This window comes from Bos taurus, chromosome 27, assembly GCF_002263795.3.
Source record: "Bos taurus isolate L1 Dominette 01449 registration number 42190680 breed Hereford chromosome 27, ARS-UCD2.0, whole genome shotgun sequence".
Classification (NCBI taxonomy): domain Eukaryota; kingdom Metazoa; phylum Chordata; class Mammalia; order Artiodactyla; family Bovidae; genus Bos; species Bos taurus.
The window spans coordinates 35,743,825-35,762,705 of record NC_037354.1 but is presented as its reverse complement, the minus strand read 5'-3'; the positions used below and the strand labels follow the sequence as shown (position 1 = coordinate 35,762,705).

At 41.5% G+C, this 18,881-nt stretch overlaps 1 protein-coding gene across 3 annotated transcripts in view; it reads left to right on the top strand.

Moving 5' to 3' along the window:
- The window catches only part of ZMAT4 (zinc finger matrin-type 4), a 376,376-nt gene that overhangs the window by 193,191 nt on the left and 164,304 nt on the right, over positions 1-18,881 (top strand). For all 3 annotated transcript variants that reach the window (NM_001076943.1, XM_059882307.1, XM_024986304.2), the window contains 1 exon segment: positions 15,881-16,037. In NM_001076943.1, the coding sequence (NP_001070411.1) occupies positions 15,881-16,037 (157 nt within the window).

The window sequence follows — 18,881 nt, the reverse complement described above, 5'->3', positions numbered from 1 at the left end:
CAAGTAATGTTGGCAAGAGAGCAGGGGAGAGGTGACTTTATGTGGAAAACAGATGTACACAAACAAGTTAGAACTGATTCGTGGATGGCTGCTTTATTCATTCCGCAGCTGTTTGGTTCATGCTGAGTTTTTTCCATGTAACTAGACGCATGGCAGACTTGGAGATGGGGAAGAAGTATCATGCCTCAAGTTCTTGCCTTCAAGATGTTCTTGGAGTGACAATCCTAATTTAAAAAAAATGCAAATGAAATAATTAAAGAAATATATCTAAGCAGAACTTAAGGCACAGATGTTCAGGACGGGGAGAGGTCAGCCACGAATCTGTGGATGAAGTTAACAAGGGTCCTAGATAAAATGAACCAGCATCTGAGTGTAATTTGAATAGGCTGGGACGACAGAGAACGGCACGACCTAAATGGAGTGGGACAGGATGCCTGAGAGAGAACAGTGGGAGAAGGATTGCTCAGGACCCTGCAGTCAATCAGGAAGAATTTTTCTAGGTCTTTTGGTCCAAGTAAAGTAGGAGAGAAGGAGAAGGAACAGTGTTTCCCGCTTACTGCCTCTTTTCAGAGTTAGATACTAGACAATAAGCAATGACATATATAACTCTGGAAATAGTTGCATTTATTGGACATTTCATCTTACTGCACGGTATATGCTGGGACCTAGTTATTTCTGGCTGTAGCAGAGAATGTCAGGTGGCTTTCGCCTTTAAGTGTAGCTTAGTAGCAGCTACAGATAGAGTTCTATTATAGCCAAGAAATGCCTTTAGCTAAAATGGACACTGGTGATCAGAATTCCAAGGACGTCAGCTAGTCCTGAGATATATACTACTACAATGAAGCCCATGCAAAGAAAATACTTTTAATTTATTTTTCCCTTTCTCAGTTGATTTGCCTCCAAGCAAAAGAAGCCCAGAAAAGAAAAGTTATGCTTCAAATGTTGGTATTTCTTTGAGAGTTTAGAACATTTAAATGTATCACTTTTTTTCCCCCCTCTAACAGTTTTATTGAGATATGATTCATATCCCCTACAACTCACTGCAGTTGTAGAGGATGGACTTGTAGACGGGGTTGTGGGGATGAACTGGAAGATTGGGACCGATACATGTAGACTGCCGTGTGTGCATGTCACATGAAGCCAGTGGGCGCCTGCTGCATAGCACAGGGAGCTCAGTGTTCTGTGATGGCCTAGAGGGAAGGGGTGGGGGTGGGGGTGGGGGTGGAAGGGAGGCTCAAGAGGGAAGGATATATGCAAACTTGTAGCTGATTAACTTTGCAGTCCTGCAGAGACTTAACACCACGTTGTAAGGCAACTATGCAAGTGAGCAAGCAAAGTCGCTTCAGTCGTGTCCAACTCTTTGTGACCCCATGGACTGTAGCCCACCAGGCTCCTCTGTTCACGGGATTTCCCAGGCAAGAAAATTGGAGTGGGCTGCCATTTCCTTCTACTCCAGGGGATCTTTCCGCCCAGGGATCCATGCTGCGTCTCTTGAATCTCCCACATTGGATAGAAGGTTCTTTACCGTTAGCACCACCTGGGAATATACCAATTAGAAATATAAAATGTACAATACACTGGCCTTTGGAGCAGTCACAGAGCTGTGAAACTGTTATCACAATAAACTGTAGAATATCATCCTCACCAAAAAGAGACCCTGTACCTGTTGAGGTGCGTCTGTTTTCCCTCACTCTTTCTCTTCTTTTCCTACTCTGCAGCAATCACTATGTGACTTCACTGTTTTTGTAGATTTTCCTACTCTGAAAATTTCATATAAATGGAATCATACAGTATACAGTCTTTTGTAGCTTTTTTCACTTAGCATAATGTTTTTGAGGTTTACCTGGGTTATAGCACCTATCGGTACCTTGTTCTTTTTCTTGCTAATAACGGGCCATTATATGGATTATGGCACATTTTATTTACCTGTTCTTCAGGTGATAGGCGTATGGGTTACTTCCACATCTGGGCTTTATGAAGTATGCTGTTATGAATTTTTATGTACACATGAAAATTTTCATAAAATTTTCATGTGGACATGTATTTTTCTCTTGAATGAAATATACATTCAATTCCCACTTTTCATGTGTTGATAGTTACTTTCTGTGAAGTCACCAGCTCTGGGTTAGCAAATACTGGGCTATAGCTTCTAGGGGAAGTACAGGGTTAATTTCCTGCAAGCCGCTGGTCCCAAGACTTTGATCAATCATCCATCAATAGGTAACCTCATTTTATGCATTTCTCTTTAACTGTACATTATTTAACATACATTTCTTACAAATAATTGCTTATATGTAATTCTTTTTATAATAAAATGAGCTGAGAAATGTTTAAATATTTTCCTGACTCTGGGTAAGATGGTACATTTCATTGACTTTTAGCCTTACAATAATGCAGTCCATTGTATTTTTTCCATTGATTATCTTATGAATCCACACAGTCACTTTTCCAGCCTTTCCACAGCTTCATCATGCACTACAGATATTAATTTACCACTTTCTGGAGTGATCTGACATCTGGATCAGTGAATTTTTTCTTCCTTATTCTGGATGTACAATATTGTTGATGGATTAACACCAAACTCATACAGCGAACATCACTATAATGCATGCGTGAATGAAGCTGGTCTAACACATGTATTTTCTCTATAAGGCGCTCCCAGCCTTCCTGTGCTTGCAAACACTATCCAGCCCTTCAACATTACCCTTGGGGGTCATTTGAAGCAATGAAATAACCAACAAAAAGCACACACACAAAAAAAGAATGTGAAACTGAACTGGCCATGAAAAGAACACTTGTTTACAGCGTTAGAGGCAAGAAGGCAGTGTTGCCTTGTTAAGCTCAGCTGAGAACATGTGTGGCAGGTGAAAAATTTTTGACACTCTGCACGTGCCCATGAATTACCACCAAAGCACCACAAGTTTGAATTTGGGGCTTTCAAATAAATATTTGCAAGTAGGTAAGTTTGCAAATGCAGGCTCTCCTGACTGTCTGAAAGAAGAGTGTTCCTATGAAACCTTTCATATGCTGAAATGGCATAAAGCAAAGAAACGATTAGCTTAGAATACATCTTACATTAGAGACACAAAATAGATTGAGTTAAAGCACAGAAGCTCAGAGGCAGTTCCGAGCTATGGCGGCTTGATGCCGAGATGCTGCGTAATTCCTGGCGAAGGGGCTGCTTCGGGGTGCACGCTGGCTTTAAAGCAGGCCAATGCAAAACAAAAGCTGAATGCTATTTTCATTTTTCAGATTTTCCCCTTAAAAGCCAAAATCCCCTTGTGATTTCTTTCAGTTAGTGAAGCAGGTGCTAATGGAGGTCTTTTGCAAAAGCAAACTTCCAAAACGTTGGGATACCGGTACACACCTGTAGATTGCATTTAGCGCTGGAATTGCTGGACCATTTGGTAACTCCATGTTTCACCTTTTAAAGACCTGTCAGGTGGTTTTCCAGTGTTGCTGGTGCCATTTTGCATTCTCACCGGGAGTGGACAGGGCTTCCTGGTTCTCCACATCTTTGCTAATGCCATTCATCACCCGTCTTTTTTATACTAACCATTCTGCAGTCCATGGGGTCGCAGAGTTGGACACGACTGAGTGACTGAGCTGAACTGATTCTAGTGGTTATGAAGTGGTATCTCATTGTGGTTTGTTTGCATTTTCCTGATAGTGATGTCAAGCACTTTTTAATGTTTTTATTCACCATTTCTTCATAGAAATGTCTATTCAGGCCCTTTACTTAACTCTACTTATTTTAATATGATGTAACTGACATACAGCATTGTATTAGTTTAAGGTATATGGCATAATGGCTCAGAGGTTAAAGCGTCTGCCTGTAATGCGCGAGACCTGGGTTCGATCCCTGGGTTGGGAATATTCCCCTGGAGAAGGAAATGGCAACCCACTCCAGTATTCTTGCCTGGAGAATCCCATGGACAGAGGAACCTGGTGGGCTACAGTCCACGGGGTGGCAAAGAGTCGGACACAACTGAGCGACTTCACTTTCACTTTCTTCAAGGTATACGGCATAATGATTTAAGTTACATACTTACATACATCCTGAATTACCACAGTAATTTAGGTGTACATCCATTGTCTCATACAGATAAAAAATTAAACTAGCAAAAGTACTTTTGCTATGATAAAACTCTTAGGATTTTCTCATGTAAGAGCTTTCATATATATCATATACCAGTGCTAATAAATCTTGTTATGATACGTTATATCCATAGAACTTATTTATCTTATCACTGGAAGTTTGTACCTTTTGATCTCCTTTGTCACCATGCAATATCACATTATTGTTAAGTTTCCTCACCATACATTTCATCCTCTGACCCATTTATTTTGTAACTGGGAGTGCGTACCTCTTAACTTCCTTCACCTAATTCACCCATCCCCCTACCTGCCTTCTCTTTGGCAACCACCTGTTTGTACTTTTGACTTTGTTTCTTTTCTGTTATGTTTGTTCATTTGTCTTGGTTTTTAGATTCCACCTGTAAGTGAAATAATACAGGATTTATTTTTCCCCATGTAGCATACCTTCTAGGTCTATCCATGTTGTCACAGATGGCAAAATTTCATTCCTTTTTATGACTACCGTCCATTCATTTGTTAATGTACACTTTGGTTGCTTCCATATCTTGGCTATTGCAAATAATCCTGCATTGAACATTGGGCTGCAAATATCATTGCAAATTACTGTTTTTGTTTTCTTTGGAAGCCCAGAAATGGAATTGCTGGATCATATAGTAGCTTTGTTTTTAATTTTTAGAAACCTCGGTACACTTGTTCACAGGCTTTACACTCCACTCCACTGCTTTACACTCCCAACAGTGGGGCACAAGGTCCCCTTTTCTCTCTGTTCTGGCTGACACTTGTTATTTACTGTCTTTTTGAAAGTAGCCATTCCAACAGGTGTGGGGTTTTAGCTCCTTGTGGTTTTGATTTGCATTTCCCTGATGACTAGCAATGTTCAGCGGAGAAGGCAACGGCACCCCACTCCAGTACTCTTGCCTGGAAAATCCCATGGGTGGAGGAGCCTGGTAGGCTGCAGTCCATGGGGTCGCTCGAGTCGGACATGACTGAGCGACTTCACTTTCACTTTTCCCTTTCATGCATTGGAGAAGGAAACAGCAACCCACTCCAGTGTTCTTGCCTGGAGAATCCCAGGGACGGGGGAGCCTGGTGGGCTGCCATCTATGGGGTCACACAGAGTCGGACACGACTGAAGTAACTTAACAGCAGCAGCGATGTTCAGCAACTTTTCACATGATTGTTGTCTATTTGTCTTCTTTGGGGAAAAAATGTCTCTTCAACTCCTGTGCTCATTATTTAATCAAATTTTTATTGTGAGTTGTATGAGTTCTTTATATATTTTGGGTATTAACCTCTTTGATTTGCAAATATCTTCTCCGGTTTGGTAGGTTGTCTTGTTGTTTTGTTGACGGTTTCCTTTTCTATGCAGAAGTCTTTTGTGTGATAATAGTCCCATTGTGTATATTTGTTTCCCTTACCTGAGAATACATATCCAAAAAGATATTTCTCAGACTGATGTCAAAGACTGTACTACCCACGTCTTTTTCTAAGCATCACTGCAGCTTCCTTGAGGATGCTGTTTGCCAGATATGTCTTTTCATCCTTTTGGTTTCATTCATATGTATCATTGAATCCAAAGTGTGTGTCCTCCGGACAACATATTGATCTGTCAAATTTTCTCTTTATCCAGTCTTATCCTCTCTATTTTGATTAGACAAAACTTTCACGCTGCTCCCCAGGTGGCACAGTGGTAAAGAATCCTCTTGCCAATGCGGGAGACGTGGGTGTGATCTCTGGGTCAGGAAGATGCCCTGGAGCAGAAACTGGTGCCCCTCTGTAGTGTTCTCGCCTGGAAAAGTCCATGGACAAAGGAGCTTGGTGGCCACAGTCCACTGGGTCATGAAGAGTCAGACTCGGCTGAAGGCCTGGGTGGCAGCAGTGCTTTCGCACTGTTGCTAAATAGTTGGGGTTATGTCTACTATTTTAGTTTTTATTTTCTGTATGAATTATGTCCTTTTCTTCTCTTGTTTCTCTCATATCACCTTCTTTTGCATTAGCAGAGTATTTTGTACTGGGCTTTCCTGGTGGTTCAGATAGTAAAGAATCTGCCTACAGTACAGGAGGCCCTTTGCCTTAAGAGAGTATTTTGTATTACACCACTCTAATTCCTTAAGTGATTTTTCACTGTATTATTTTGCATTATTTATTTAGCGATTGTTCTAGGGTTTACATATACATCCTAACATCAGAATTTACTCGATTTATACTGACTTAATTTTAACCAGATATAGAAATACTTCTCCTCTTTAGCTGTCTTCTCCCTATTTTTCGTGCTACTATTATTATATGTATTCTGCCTAGGCATGTCATAAATCCAATGATACACTGTTATAATTGCTGTTTTATGCAATTTTATAAGGAAGCTAGAAATGAAAGCAAGTATGTATTTTAGTGTTTGCTGTAATAACCTTATTTATTCTCTATGGTTCTTAACATTAACTCCTGTGGTTGAGTTGCAACCTTATGATATAGATTTGGTCCCACCTACCTCCTTTGTGCTATTATTATCCTCTATACTATATTTCTATGTATTACTGACCCGACTATACAGATATATACATGTGATTATATATATATGTTTTTAATTTTCTAAGAGAAAAAAGGAGACACATGCATTTGTGTTGTCTCTTATAATTATATAATTACCTTTCCTGGTGCTCTTTGTTTCTTTTTGTGAAATTCAAATTATTGTCTCATGTCTTTTGCTTTCAGGTAGAACTCCCTTTAGTATTCCCAAGGCAATGGCACCCCACTCCAGTACTCTTGCCTGGAAAATCCCGTGGACGGAGGAGCCTGGTAGGCTGCAGTCCATGGGGTCGCTAGGAGTCGGACACGACTGAGCGACTTCACTTTCACTTTTCACTTTCATGCATTGGAGAAGGAAATGGCAACCCACTCCAGTGTTCTTGCCTGCAGAATCCCAGGGACGGGGGAGCCTGGTGGGCTGCCGTCTATGGGGTCGCACAGAGTCGGACACGACTGAAGCGACTTAGCAGTAGTGTGAATCTGCTAGTAACAAATTCAGTTTTTAAAAAAATCTCTGGATGCCTTTGTTTGACCTTAAATTTTGAAAGGATGTTTTGCTGGACATAAGATTCTTGGTCGGTAGATTTTTTTTTTTCTTTCAGCCTTCTGAGTATGTCATCACACTGTCTTCTGATCTTCACTGTTTCTGATGAGAAATCATCTGTTTATCTTGTTGTGGTTGCCTTGTGAGTGGTGAGCTGCGTTTCTTTGTTGCTTCAAAAATTTCTGTTTTTGGCTTTCAGTGTTTTTGTACTATGATGTATTGTGATGCAGATCATTTTCTGCTTATCCTACTTGAGTTTTGTTAAACTTCTCGGAAGTGTATGCGAATATTTTTCTTTAAATTTGGGAAGTTTTCAATCAATATTTTTTTAATATGTTTTTCTCCTCCATTCTCTTTCTATTCTCCTGGTATTATAATTAAGTGCATATGTTGGTGTGATTAATGGTGTTCTACATTTCTCTAGGATAGTCTTCATTTTTTTTTTCATTCTTGTTTTTCTTTCTTTTCTGAATTGCATAATCTCTATTTTTTTTTTTTTTTTTTTGGTCTTCAAAACCAGTGGTTCTTTCCTATGCAAGCTCAAAACTACTGATGAGTCTCTCTAATGAAGTTTTAATTTCAGTCACTGTACTTTTTAACTCCAGAATATCCATTTTATTTTTCACTATTTCTATTTCTTTAGTGATATTCTCTATTTTACAGCATATTGGCATCATACATTCCATTATTTAAGTATGATTCCCTTTAATTCTCTGAACACATCAGTAATTGAAATCTATGGTGTTGTTTTGAAGTCTTTGCCAGATAAACTTAATATCTGGACCATCTTTTTGTTGTCTTTTTTTCCCTTGTATATGTGTTACATTTTTCTTCTTTTTTTTTGCCTACTTTGTAATTTTTATTGTTGTTGGAAACTGGATATTTTAGGTAATGTAGCAATGTTGGAAACTGATTCTCCCACTCTCTTGAACTTGTTTTTGTTGTAGATTGCTTATTTATTTGTCCAGTGTCTTTACTAGATTATTTTAATTATATCCCTTTCCCCAACTATATGTAGTTGCAGATTCCTCAGAGGAACATCCTTAGGAGACTGCACAGTCATTGTGGGCTGACGGTGGGTTTTGCAGGACTCCAGTGGACTGTCTCTTTCCCTGGTCTCCTCTGTTAAGCTGTCTCCCTCTACTGGAATCATACCTAGCTCTTAGGCTCTGCTTGTTGCTGGATGATTGCTCTGTTGTTTCTACCAGTACTCTAAGATATAAATGCTGATCTGATTAAATTTAGTCCCTTTTGTATCATTCGTTTTTAAGGCAAGTCTTTGCAGTTTGTTCTGACAATGAGAAGGCTGGCCTTAGCTGTCTCTTTCTCTGGTTCTCTCTGGTAAACTAGCTTGTTGCTCTGATGGAGCCATCGGCTATTTCTTAATTGCTTACCACCAAAACCGCCATTGCTCTTGAGAGCATCCTTATGCTTAAACCTTCCCACACTCTATTCAAACACAGTCTGTTCCTCTGGGGAGAGCTTAGCAGCTCTCTGTTCTTATAGTACCTCATTTCCCCTCTGTTTTTATGGAAAAATCTCTGAGCCACTGCTTTTCTCAGAGCGACTGCTCTGCTTCATTATCTGGGCTGAGGTGGCAGCCTCTGGTCTTCTTAGCTTGTTTCCCAGGCACAGAACCTTTGTCCGACAAGCAAACTGGGGCACATCAGATCATGGTTCCAATATTCTGGACCAGCTGTGTGGGGGATGGAGCTTCTGTCCTACGAATAAGAGTGAAGGGAGAGAGTACCTGATCTCTGGGTTGCTTTGCTGGGAATTTAGTTTCTGCATCTTGGAGCTGAAGGGGATGCAGTTCAGGTTAGTGGCCTGCTCTTCCTAATATCTCCTAACTGAGAGCTGATGGGAAAGGAAGCCCTAATTTCTTGACCACACACAGTGGAGTGGAGCTGCCATCATGCTGAGCTGGGGAGTCCAGAGGGAGAGCAAGGGTTGTCTCTGTAGTGCCATGGAACTTTCACTGTTCTTACTTAGAGTTAGTATGTTTTCCTGAAAAAATATTTTAATGTGGTATTTACTTTTAGGATAATTTTCAAAGACTTTGAATAATTTTTTAAACAAATAACTTGCACCATTTATAGCTGTTTTGCTGGGGAACAATGTCACAAGATTCTTCACTCTGACGTTCTGAAACAAAAGTCTTTCTCTTAGGCTTTTTACATTTACCTAAAGAAGAATGAAGCCTGGCTTGGAGAATTTTGAGCATTACTTTACTAGCATGTGAGATGAGTGCAATTTGACTGAGATGAGATCAAATTGCCAACATCTGCTGGATCATGGAAAAAGCAAGAGAGTTCCAGAAAAACATCTATTTCTGCTTTATTGACTATGCCAAAGCCTTTGACTGTGTGGATCATAATAAACTGTGGAAAATTCTTCAAGAGATGGGAATACCAGACCACCTGATCTGCCTCTTGAGAAATTTGTATGCAGGTCAGGAAGCAACAGTTAGAACTGGATATGGAACAACAGACTGGTTCCAAATAGGAAAAGGAGTTCGTCAAGGCTGTATATTGTCACCCTGCTTATTTAACTTATATGCAGAGTACATCATGAGAAATGCTGGACTGGAAGAAGCACAAGCTGGAATCAAGATTGCCGGGAGAAATATCAATAACCTCAGATATGCAGATGACACCACCCTTATGGCAGAAAGTGAAGAGGAACTCAAAAGCCTCTTGATGAAAGTGGAAGAGGAGAGTGAAAAAGTTGGCTTAAAGCTCAACATTCAGAAAACGAAGATTATGGCATCCGGTCCCATCACTTCATGGCAAATAGATGGGGAAACAGTGGAAACAGTGTCAGACTTTGTGTTTGGGGGCTCCAAAATCACTGCAGATGGTGACTGCAGCCATGAAATTAAAAGATGTTTACTCCTTGGAAGGAAAGTTATGACCAACCTAGATAGCATATTCAAAAGCAGAGACATTACTTTGCCAACAAAGGTCTGTCTAGTCAAGGCTATGGTTTTTCCTGTGGTCATGTATGGATGTGAGAGTTGGACTGTGAAGAAGGCTGAGCACCGAAGAATTGATGCTTTTGAACTGTGGTGTTGGAGAAGACTCTTGAGAGTCCCTTGGACTGCAAGGAGATCCAACCAGTCCATTCTGAAGGAGATCAGCCCTGGGATTTCTTTGGAAGGAATGATGCTAAAGCTGAAACTCCAGTCCTTTGGCCACCTCATGCGAAGAGTTGACTCATTGGAAAAGACTCTGATGCTGGGAGGGATTGGGGGCAGGAGGAGAAGGGGACGACAGAGGATGAGATGGCTGGATGGCATCACTGACTCGATGGACGTGAGTCTGGGTGAACTCTGGGAGCTGGTGATGGACAGGGAGGCCTGGCGTGCTGCGATTCATGGGGTCGCAAAGAGTCGGACACGACTGAGTGAGTGAACTGAACTGAAAGAAGAATGAAGACAGTTATTTGAATGGAGTGGGAAAAAAAAAGCTTATGATAAAATAAAATGGAATTTCAAAACTAGATTTTTGGCTGAGTCAGTCAGGGTTTTTCATGAGGTTGGAATTCTTCAGAAAACTTCTTAACTTTGTGAAATGCTTTGAATAAGTGGTCTTAGGATGTTCCACACGCTTTTTTTTTCTTTCAGTCATGTGGACACTGCATTGAAAAAGTCAGACCGAATATTTGCCTTCTGATTGAAATCCATATTTTATAAAAACAATCTTGGATTCCCCTTTATTTACTTAGTAGCTTAGGGCCATTCTCAATTTGTTACGTCAGAAACTTTAAATGTGATCTCTGACATCAGTTCATCAACCTTTATGGAATTTCTCCCCTGAGCTATAGAACAGCAGGGCTTTTGGGACAGTGAGAGACTCCAGTAACAATGATGTGATCTGTAGTTGCAAACAGCATTTAATCTAGGATCTAGATAGCCAGGAATACACAACTAAATTCTGGTACATTCCAGGACCTTGGTTAATGTTGAGATTCTCTCTGGATAGTTGCATCTCCACTGGGGTCATTCGAGGAATCAGAGTTGGTGACATTGTGTAAGTTACATTGACCCCCTTAGTAAAATATCCCATAAAAGATGTCCTATGGACCTCAAAAAGCTGCCCGACTTCTCAGGGCATAACAGCCCTTGTATGATCAGACACCTAAACTTTCTTGGTCCCTCTTCTGTAATGATGGCATAACTGCCTTCCATGATATCTTCTTGCATAACAGTTGGTTCTCTGCTTGTCTTATTCTTTGATTCTTGTCTATGATGGTATGAATGAGATTGAATAGAAATCTAAGAATCTCATGAGATTGATACAGCAGAGCAGAAATCTAAGAATGCATATTAAAACCATGATGAAATGACCATACCTTTTGGGAAAATGTTCCCCTAGTTGAAACCTCAAGTTAGTTTACAAATTGTTGAAAACTCTGGTTCTCTTCCTGGCCAGCTTCCTGGCTGACCATAGGCTTCCTTGTGTTACCTGTCTTCCTGTTTTGTCTTTTTATGGCATGCAATTTAGTAATCCCACAAACCAACCTTCAACTCCTGTGTTCATTCAATAAACACCTGCATGTCCTACTGTGTGGCAAGCATTGTACTAGGACCTGAGGCCCCGGTATTAATGAAAAAATTTCCTTAACTTTAGCTATTTCCTTGTTCCTTTTGAGGGGAACAAATATGAAAAAAATACATGTCAGAATTCAGTGTTCTATTATAAAAGAGGCATATACGGGACACATGGAAGACCCCAAGGCCCCTGTCAACTTCTTCAGGATGGGAGACAGAAGAAGCTTCATCTCAAGAAAGTGATGGTTAAACTGAGCCATGATAAAGGTTTTGGGTAGACCAGATTAGATAAGCAATGATGAAGAAGGATGTACCAGGCAAGAGAAGACTTGAAGATGAAAATCCACACAAATAGGCTCATTTACATGACTGGTCTTTTAAGCTTACCTAATTGGGAGAGCATGGTTCCAACAGGAGACTGTATTTCTTTGATTATAATGTTTTCCTTTCATTTTGTGCCTGCTTTCTCCAGTTCCCCTGGTCTCAACCTCTTTAATAACAGAGAGTGGAGTTTTATTCTTCTAGCACAGCATCGCACATATTTAGGGGGTCCTGAAAAATGTGTTGAATGAATGAATACCATAAACCCACTAGTCATTATCCAGTTTAAGGGCTGTTCTTTGCCTTGGAAACTCGATCTGAATACACTTCATACAATGATGGCAGCCCCTTTCTGTAGGGATGTCTCCACCTTAGAGCTCCAGGGAGACAGGGACTAGTTCCTGAGCCCAGGTTCAGCTGGTGATTTTGCTAGAAGTGGCGTAAGGGATGCACAGATTGTAAATAGGTGTGGATTGTGAGTTAAGCTTTAGCTTATGATCGTGTGCTTCATTTTAAGAAAAATGAGATGCTTGAGCCCATATTATGCATAAGTAGGTAAAAATGGGCAATCCAAGCAACCACTCTCACCTTGACAACCTTCTCCTTTTGTCCCTTTAAACATCAGACCAATATTCCCTGACACAGAGTGGGAAAGTGTCAGTTAGGGCTCTCAATCCTCCCGGGCTGTCCACTGCTCACTCACTGGGCTAGACCCCTTCAGCAACTCCCTGATTTGTGTTTCCTGGTCTTCTTGGCTCTGCCCCATCATGGGCCTGGGGCATGTCCTGGGCCTGCTTAGAGACACAGATGCCAGGAAACCAAGTCTCCCCTTTCTTGCCTGGTTCAGTCAGCTCCACAGCAGACCACACAAAGGGGTTCAAGTGTCTATGACTTCTTTTTGTTTTTAAAAGCTTTTCTTTTTTAATTTTTTGTAAATTAAAAAAAATTTTGGGCCACGCCTTATGTCATGCAGAATCTTAGTTCCCCGACCGGGAATTGAACCCATGCCCCCTACAGTGGAAGTGTGGAGTCCTAACCACTGGACCTCTAGGGAAGTCCCTCTTTGAATTTTTACTGATGAGGAAACTCAAAGCACCTCAGCTTGAAGCGCTCAGCAGGGATACACTTGGTGGGTCCAGCCTCAGAACCTACCCAGGTGTCCTGAGGTTTGTGCCTCGCTGGGAGAGACCCCTTTTGGGAGGCCCATCCTCTCTCCATAGAATCCATTTCCTTTCATGGACTCCCCACCCTCACGTCTAGCAATACATTTCCTTAAATCTCACTTTTAAAATGTGATATTGGTCTTGGATAGATTCTAAGATTTAATTTATGCTACCATTCCCAGGTGGCTCAGTGGTAAAGAATCTGCCTGCCAATGCAGGAGATGCGGATTCAGTCTCTGGGTTGAGAAGATCCCCTGGAGAAGGAAATGGCAACCCACTCCAGTATTCTTGCCTGGGAAATCTCATGGACAGAGGAGCCTGGCAAGCTACAGTCCATGGAGTCTCAAAGAGTTGTACGTGACTGAGCACGCTCGCAAGGTCAAGCTAATAAATGGCTATAGGTAGGATTCCAAATCTCAGAGACTTTTATGGAGTCTCTCCCTTCCCCCAACTCTGAACTGCACTCCAGCCTCCGGGAACACACCCACACACACTCACACACACACACACACTCACACTCCTCCCAAGACTGAGTGCAAATGATCAGTGCTATTGCCAATAGATGGCTTAAGAAGGAAAGTGTTCGTTTTTTAACTGCCACAAAATACGCAAGGCAGTGCTCTCCATCACTCTGGACATCTTACTGCTGTGCAGAAAAATACAGAATTCCCTTTCTCTGTGCCACCCCACCTTCATCCTTGTCGCCATGCCATTTTAAATTGCATTCTTTGGGGTCTGCCAGGAATAGGAGAAGGGGCTTTTGTGACGCCAGATACTCACCCATGGCTGCTCTTTTAACAAAGAGATGCTTTGCTCCTACCATTCCATTAAGGAATAGATTAACTCCTTATCTGAGAGTCCTCTTTACCCTCAATTTCTAACTAGGCATGAGGGGAGCCCGTGAATTAATCTTCCCCTTGCAGAATATAGGTAATTGATGACCTGTGGGCACAATCTCCAGGTCACATGGTCTGACAAAGGATTTATTTTTTCCCAAATCATTATTCATTTTCATGAAGTCTTACAGAGGAATAAAAATCAAGCTGGATTTAAGTATTTTGTGCAGCAGTTAATGAATCACCTGTCTTGAAGAAAAGGAAAATGATGCAAACTCTCCTGGAAAATTCAGCCAGCATGGTCACCATAGCTTTATGATAGACTCAAGTTCATTATGATAAATATTGGATTCCTTAAAGAAATCTTTAAAAAAAAAATCTTGAACATGGGGCCACGTATCCTGGTGAGGCTAAAGTGTGTCAAAGCAGAGCTGAATGCCAAATGATAATTTCTGCTAAATAATTCAGGCCCTGTGAACTCTGGTATTTTACTTACTTTGATGCATGATACAGATGCAACGAGAGAACCTTTTCCTCCTGGAACCAGATCCATTGTGTTCTCACCATTGTGGGCCTTGTTTTTCTGCAGGTAGCTCATATTCACCCCTCTGTGCGGTGTTGCTAGTGCCTGGCAGTCGTGGTCCCTATTAAATAGAGGTTGAACTTGGTCACTGAGGAAGTTTTGGTGATGTTTATCATGTAGGAAATAATAGATTGCAGAGCAAGGGCAAAACAGACATTTCAAGAAAAAGGAAGAGGCTACTTCTTTCCAAGGCTGAGAATTTACTTATGGCCAAAAAAAAAAAAAAAGAAATGAGAAACAGAGAGTAGACTAGTAAACTCTTGCTTAATTGAACAACTATTGCATCAGCTTTAAGATGCCTTTTGAAAAATGATGAGCAGTGAAGTGACTGCGCAGAGATACTATTTATAAGGAAAAAATCTTGAGCTCATCTGATTGATGACCACAAAATTTTCAACGATATAGAGCATAAAGCCATTGACTAAAATTGTGTCAAATGAGGAGATAGTTTGATGAACATGGAGAAAGTACAGATAAGCACTGTGTAGAATGGATCAAAAACTAGCCAATAATTAACTAAGAATATAATCGGTTCTCAGAGAAGGAAATGGCACCCCACTCCAGTACTCTTGCCTGGAAAATTCCATGGGTGGAGGAGCCTGGTAGGCTACAGTCCATGGGGTCACAAAGAGTCAGACACAACCGAGTGACTTCACGTTCTTTCTTTCTATAGTTCCTTTTGGAGAAGGAAATGGCAACCCGCTTCAGTGTTCTTTCCTGGAGAATCCCATGGATGGAGGGGCCTGGTGGGTTACAGTCTATGGGGTTGCAAAGAGTCGGACACAACTAAGCAAATAACCACACACACACACACACACACAATCAGTTCTAGTCTGATAACATTAATGATCAGGCCAAAATTAAAATGATTTAATAGTAGAACCTAATATGTGTTGATTACTATTTCCAGGCATTGGATTAACTCCTGTTATATGGATTGACTATTTCAATCTTCTCAACAATATTAACTAACTTGCCCAATGAATATTAACCAATTTTTTGATAGTTAATATTAACAATACTAAGTATAAAACCCTCATTTTATAATGAAGTTACATGACATAATGTGGGTAAACTAAGTTTTCGTCTCTAAATCCCACATGGAATAATACTCAATGCAATGCTTTAAAAAGAAAGAAAAAAGACAGGAAAAAGACTCATGTGAGTTTCATGTGCAACAGAACGGAGTGGAACAAAGACATTGGAAGCCTTGGGGTGCTCTAATATTCTTTCGATCTCTCTCTCTCTCACACACAGGGAAATGATGCTGATATGGTGGATAAAAACAAATGCTGTACCCTCTGTAACATGTCCTTCACCTCCGCGGTGGTGGCTGACTCACATTATCAAGGCAAAATCCACGCCAAAAGGTTAAAACTGTTGCTAGGAGAGAAAACCCCGTTAAAGACCACAGGTAGGTGTCTGAATGGTGGTGGTGGGGAGACCCCGACCTCCAGTGCCTGGCCCGTGCATCAGGCTGCCTCTTCAGGGGTGGCTGCCAGATCAGAGTGGATGCCCTTCAAAGCTAAAGGGATGGGCAGGTCGCCCAGTGGAACTTGCAGTTGTAAGACTATTAAATCCAGGTGCTGGTCCTCTCAACTTGGCCCCTTCAGATATGTGATTCAGCAGTTTGCATCTTTTGTTTCTATCCTGCAAGATGTTGCCTATCATATTTATTATATGTTATGTAAGGTTATCTATTATGTAAGGAATGCTGTCTTTTCTGACTTTGGTCTGTAATCAGCAGAGGTGACGGATAGTGTACTGTTTATTATTGATTCCCTCCTGCAGACTGGTTCATCTGTACCATTTTTTGTCTTTAGAAACACTTTTATTTGCTGACAACCATGGTGTGCCTTCTCCCCACCCACCCCACCCCAGGTAACATTCCAGTCATCTTCTTGGGGGATTTTGTGATTCAAGCCTATTAACTTTCACGATAAAAGGTTTAAATATCAGTCATAGAGTGTTTGACCTTCTAATTATTCAGAAGTAACAAAAAATTTCTTCAGAAGTCTATCCAATCATAGAACTGAAATACTATCATTGTTTAATGAGGACAGACTATTAGGGCAAGATTTACATGGTAGCAAAGATGTTACTAGAATAGGTGATAATCTCAAGAAGTTGAGGGTATATTTCATGATGTCGACATTTTCAGTGCAATTACAATGGAGCTGTGCATTGGAGCTGCCTGCCTAATGAATCATGCATAAATCGTGGGTGTAATTATTTTTTAAATGGTATTTTGGAAATTGAAGAGAATCTAAAACAATACTTGGCTTTTATTCTCACCGGTGTTTTTCTTAAGAAAAATATCTGCTTTTACCTAAAGACTAGTAGGGAATCTTTTCACTGTATTTTTCTACTTACTTGAACTGAAGAATATTGTTTTTGTAAAGGTAGCTGTGACATTCAGATATAGGATGGCTGGAAAGCACTTGGAATTGGAAGAAAGCTCAGCTTGATTGAGGTACACTGTCTGTATTGACATTTGATAAGCAGGCACTTGGTTGAAACTCCTGATTTTTGCTCTCTGAAAGGTTGGATACTCACCTTGTAACCTACTCCCCCTCAAATCTCTTAAAATAGACACTTCAAAGAAACAGCCACTGGAAAATTTTTACCTGTTCTCCATGAATGAGTAACTAGCCCATTTGTTCTCCCTGCCTAAGCAGAGTATTGCTGTTAAATTTAATTTTGGAGGTAGTGATGGAAGAGGAGAGGCTCTGTCTTCGTTTATCACATCAATTAGCAAGTGGGAGTTATTATTTCTGTAAAGAAGAATCACCACCTGGCAAAAAATAGGTCTTTGTGAATTTCAACACATCCTTCAGATAGCCAAGCACCATTTTGTCTCTCTGAGTTACCCTCAAAGCTGGTAAATATAACTTGGGGGTAATTTGTTAGTTGCCGTCTATATGTTCCAAGGGGAAACAATCTAAAATATGGAAACTGCAGTGTATACTTAATGACTTAGTTCTGGAGTTCACAGAGCTATCCCAGTCCTCACTGTGACAGACATCGAGTTGCTGGGTGGGGAGCGGGGACTAGGGGTGGGTTGGGGGGTAGGGAGCACTCACAGCACTTAGCTCGGGCTGGGGAAAGAGATGTCGTTTTCTTTTCCCAGCATCTCCATTTCTCATCTAGCTTCGGGTCCCGAAGCTGCACATCCCCTTTCTGCAGCTTCACGTCTCATCCATTCTCCTCCAAAGCTGCTTTGAGCAGAAAGGATCTTAGAATGTGTTAACTCCAGACAGAATTGAAGAGCCTGGGGAGCTACATTGGTTCCCTGGGCTGACATTGATGTTGACCCAACTGCCATCAGGGAGCAAATGAAACAAATTATCCTCCTAGAGGGAGGTGAGTCATTAGGTATACGTGTAAGCAGAGGGCAGGCATTGTTTCCCAGGGCACAGGACAAGGATGGAGGGCCTGGGAGGAGGGTGGACTCCAGTGGTGGGGATTCGGAGTACCAAGATCATCCTGAGACTAAGCAGGGTACCAGCATCAGGAGAGTCAGGCAAATGGTAGCAGAGCCCTGGCTGCAGTCCTGAGGTTCTGGGGAAAGGAAAGACTGTTAAGAGCATGGCAGAAAGGTTAGTTGCTCAGTTGTGTCCAACTCTTTGCAACTCCGTGGGCGGTAGCCTGCCAGGCTCCTCTGTCCATGGGATTCTCCAGGCAAGAATACTGGAGTGGGTTGCCATTTCCTCCTCTAGGGGATCTCTCCGACCCAAGTATTAAACCTGGGTTTCCCACATTACAGGCAGATTCTTTACCATCTGAGCCACCGGGGAAATCCAAGAGCATGGCAAGGCACAATCATTTTCAACCAGAGCCCTGGGCTGGAAACCATACAGGAACATAGCAAGAACCTGACTCCCATATCTAGGTTAGAGGTTGAGGCTTGGTCTCTAGCACAAATTCAGTTACTGCAAATAGAGGATAAGGACCAAGAGGCAGCAGAAAAGAACACTCAGGACACGGACTTCCTGAGCCCCTGAGTGAAGCTCCTTCAGATCCTTGAATGGCGTCAGGACAGCCTTTACTGCCTGTAGCTGAACCCAGCAGCACTGCCTGAAGCTGTGGCTGGGGCTGCCCTCTGCCCATCTAGGAACTGCTCTGTCTAATCCACCAGGGTGGCTGGACATCACTTCTACAATGAAAACAGAAGGAAAACACAGAACATTAAAAACCCAGCCAAATGAACTCAGAAGCAATCTCCCTCCTCAGGTAGGTTCCTGGAGATTCCCCTCCA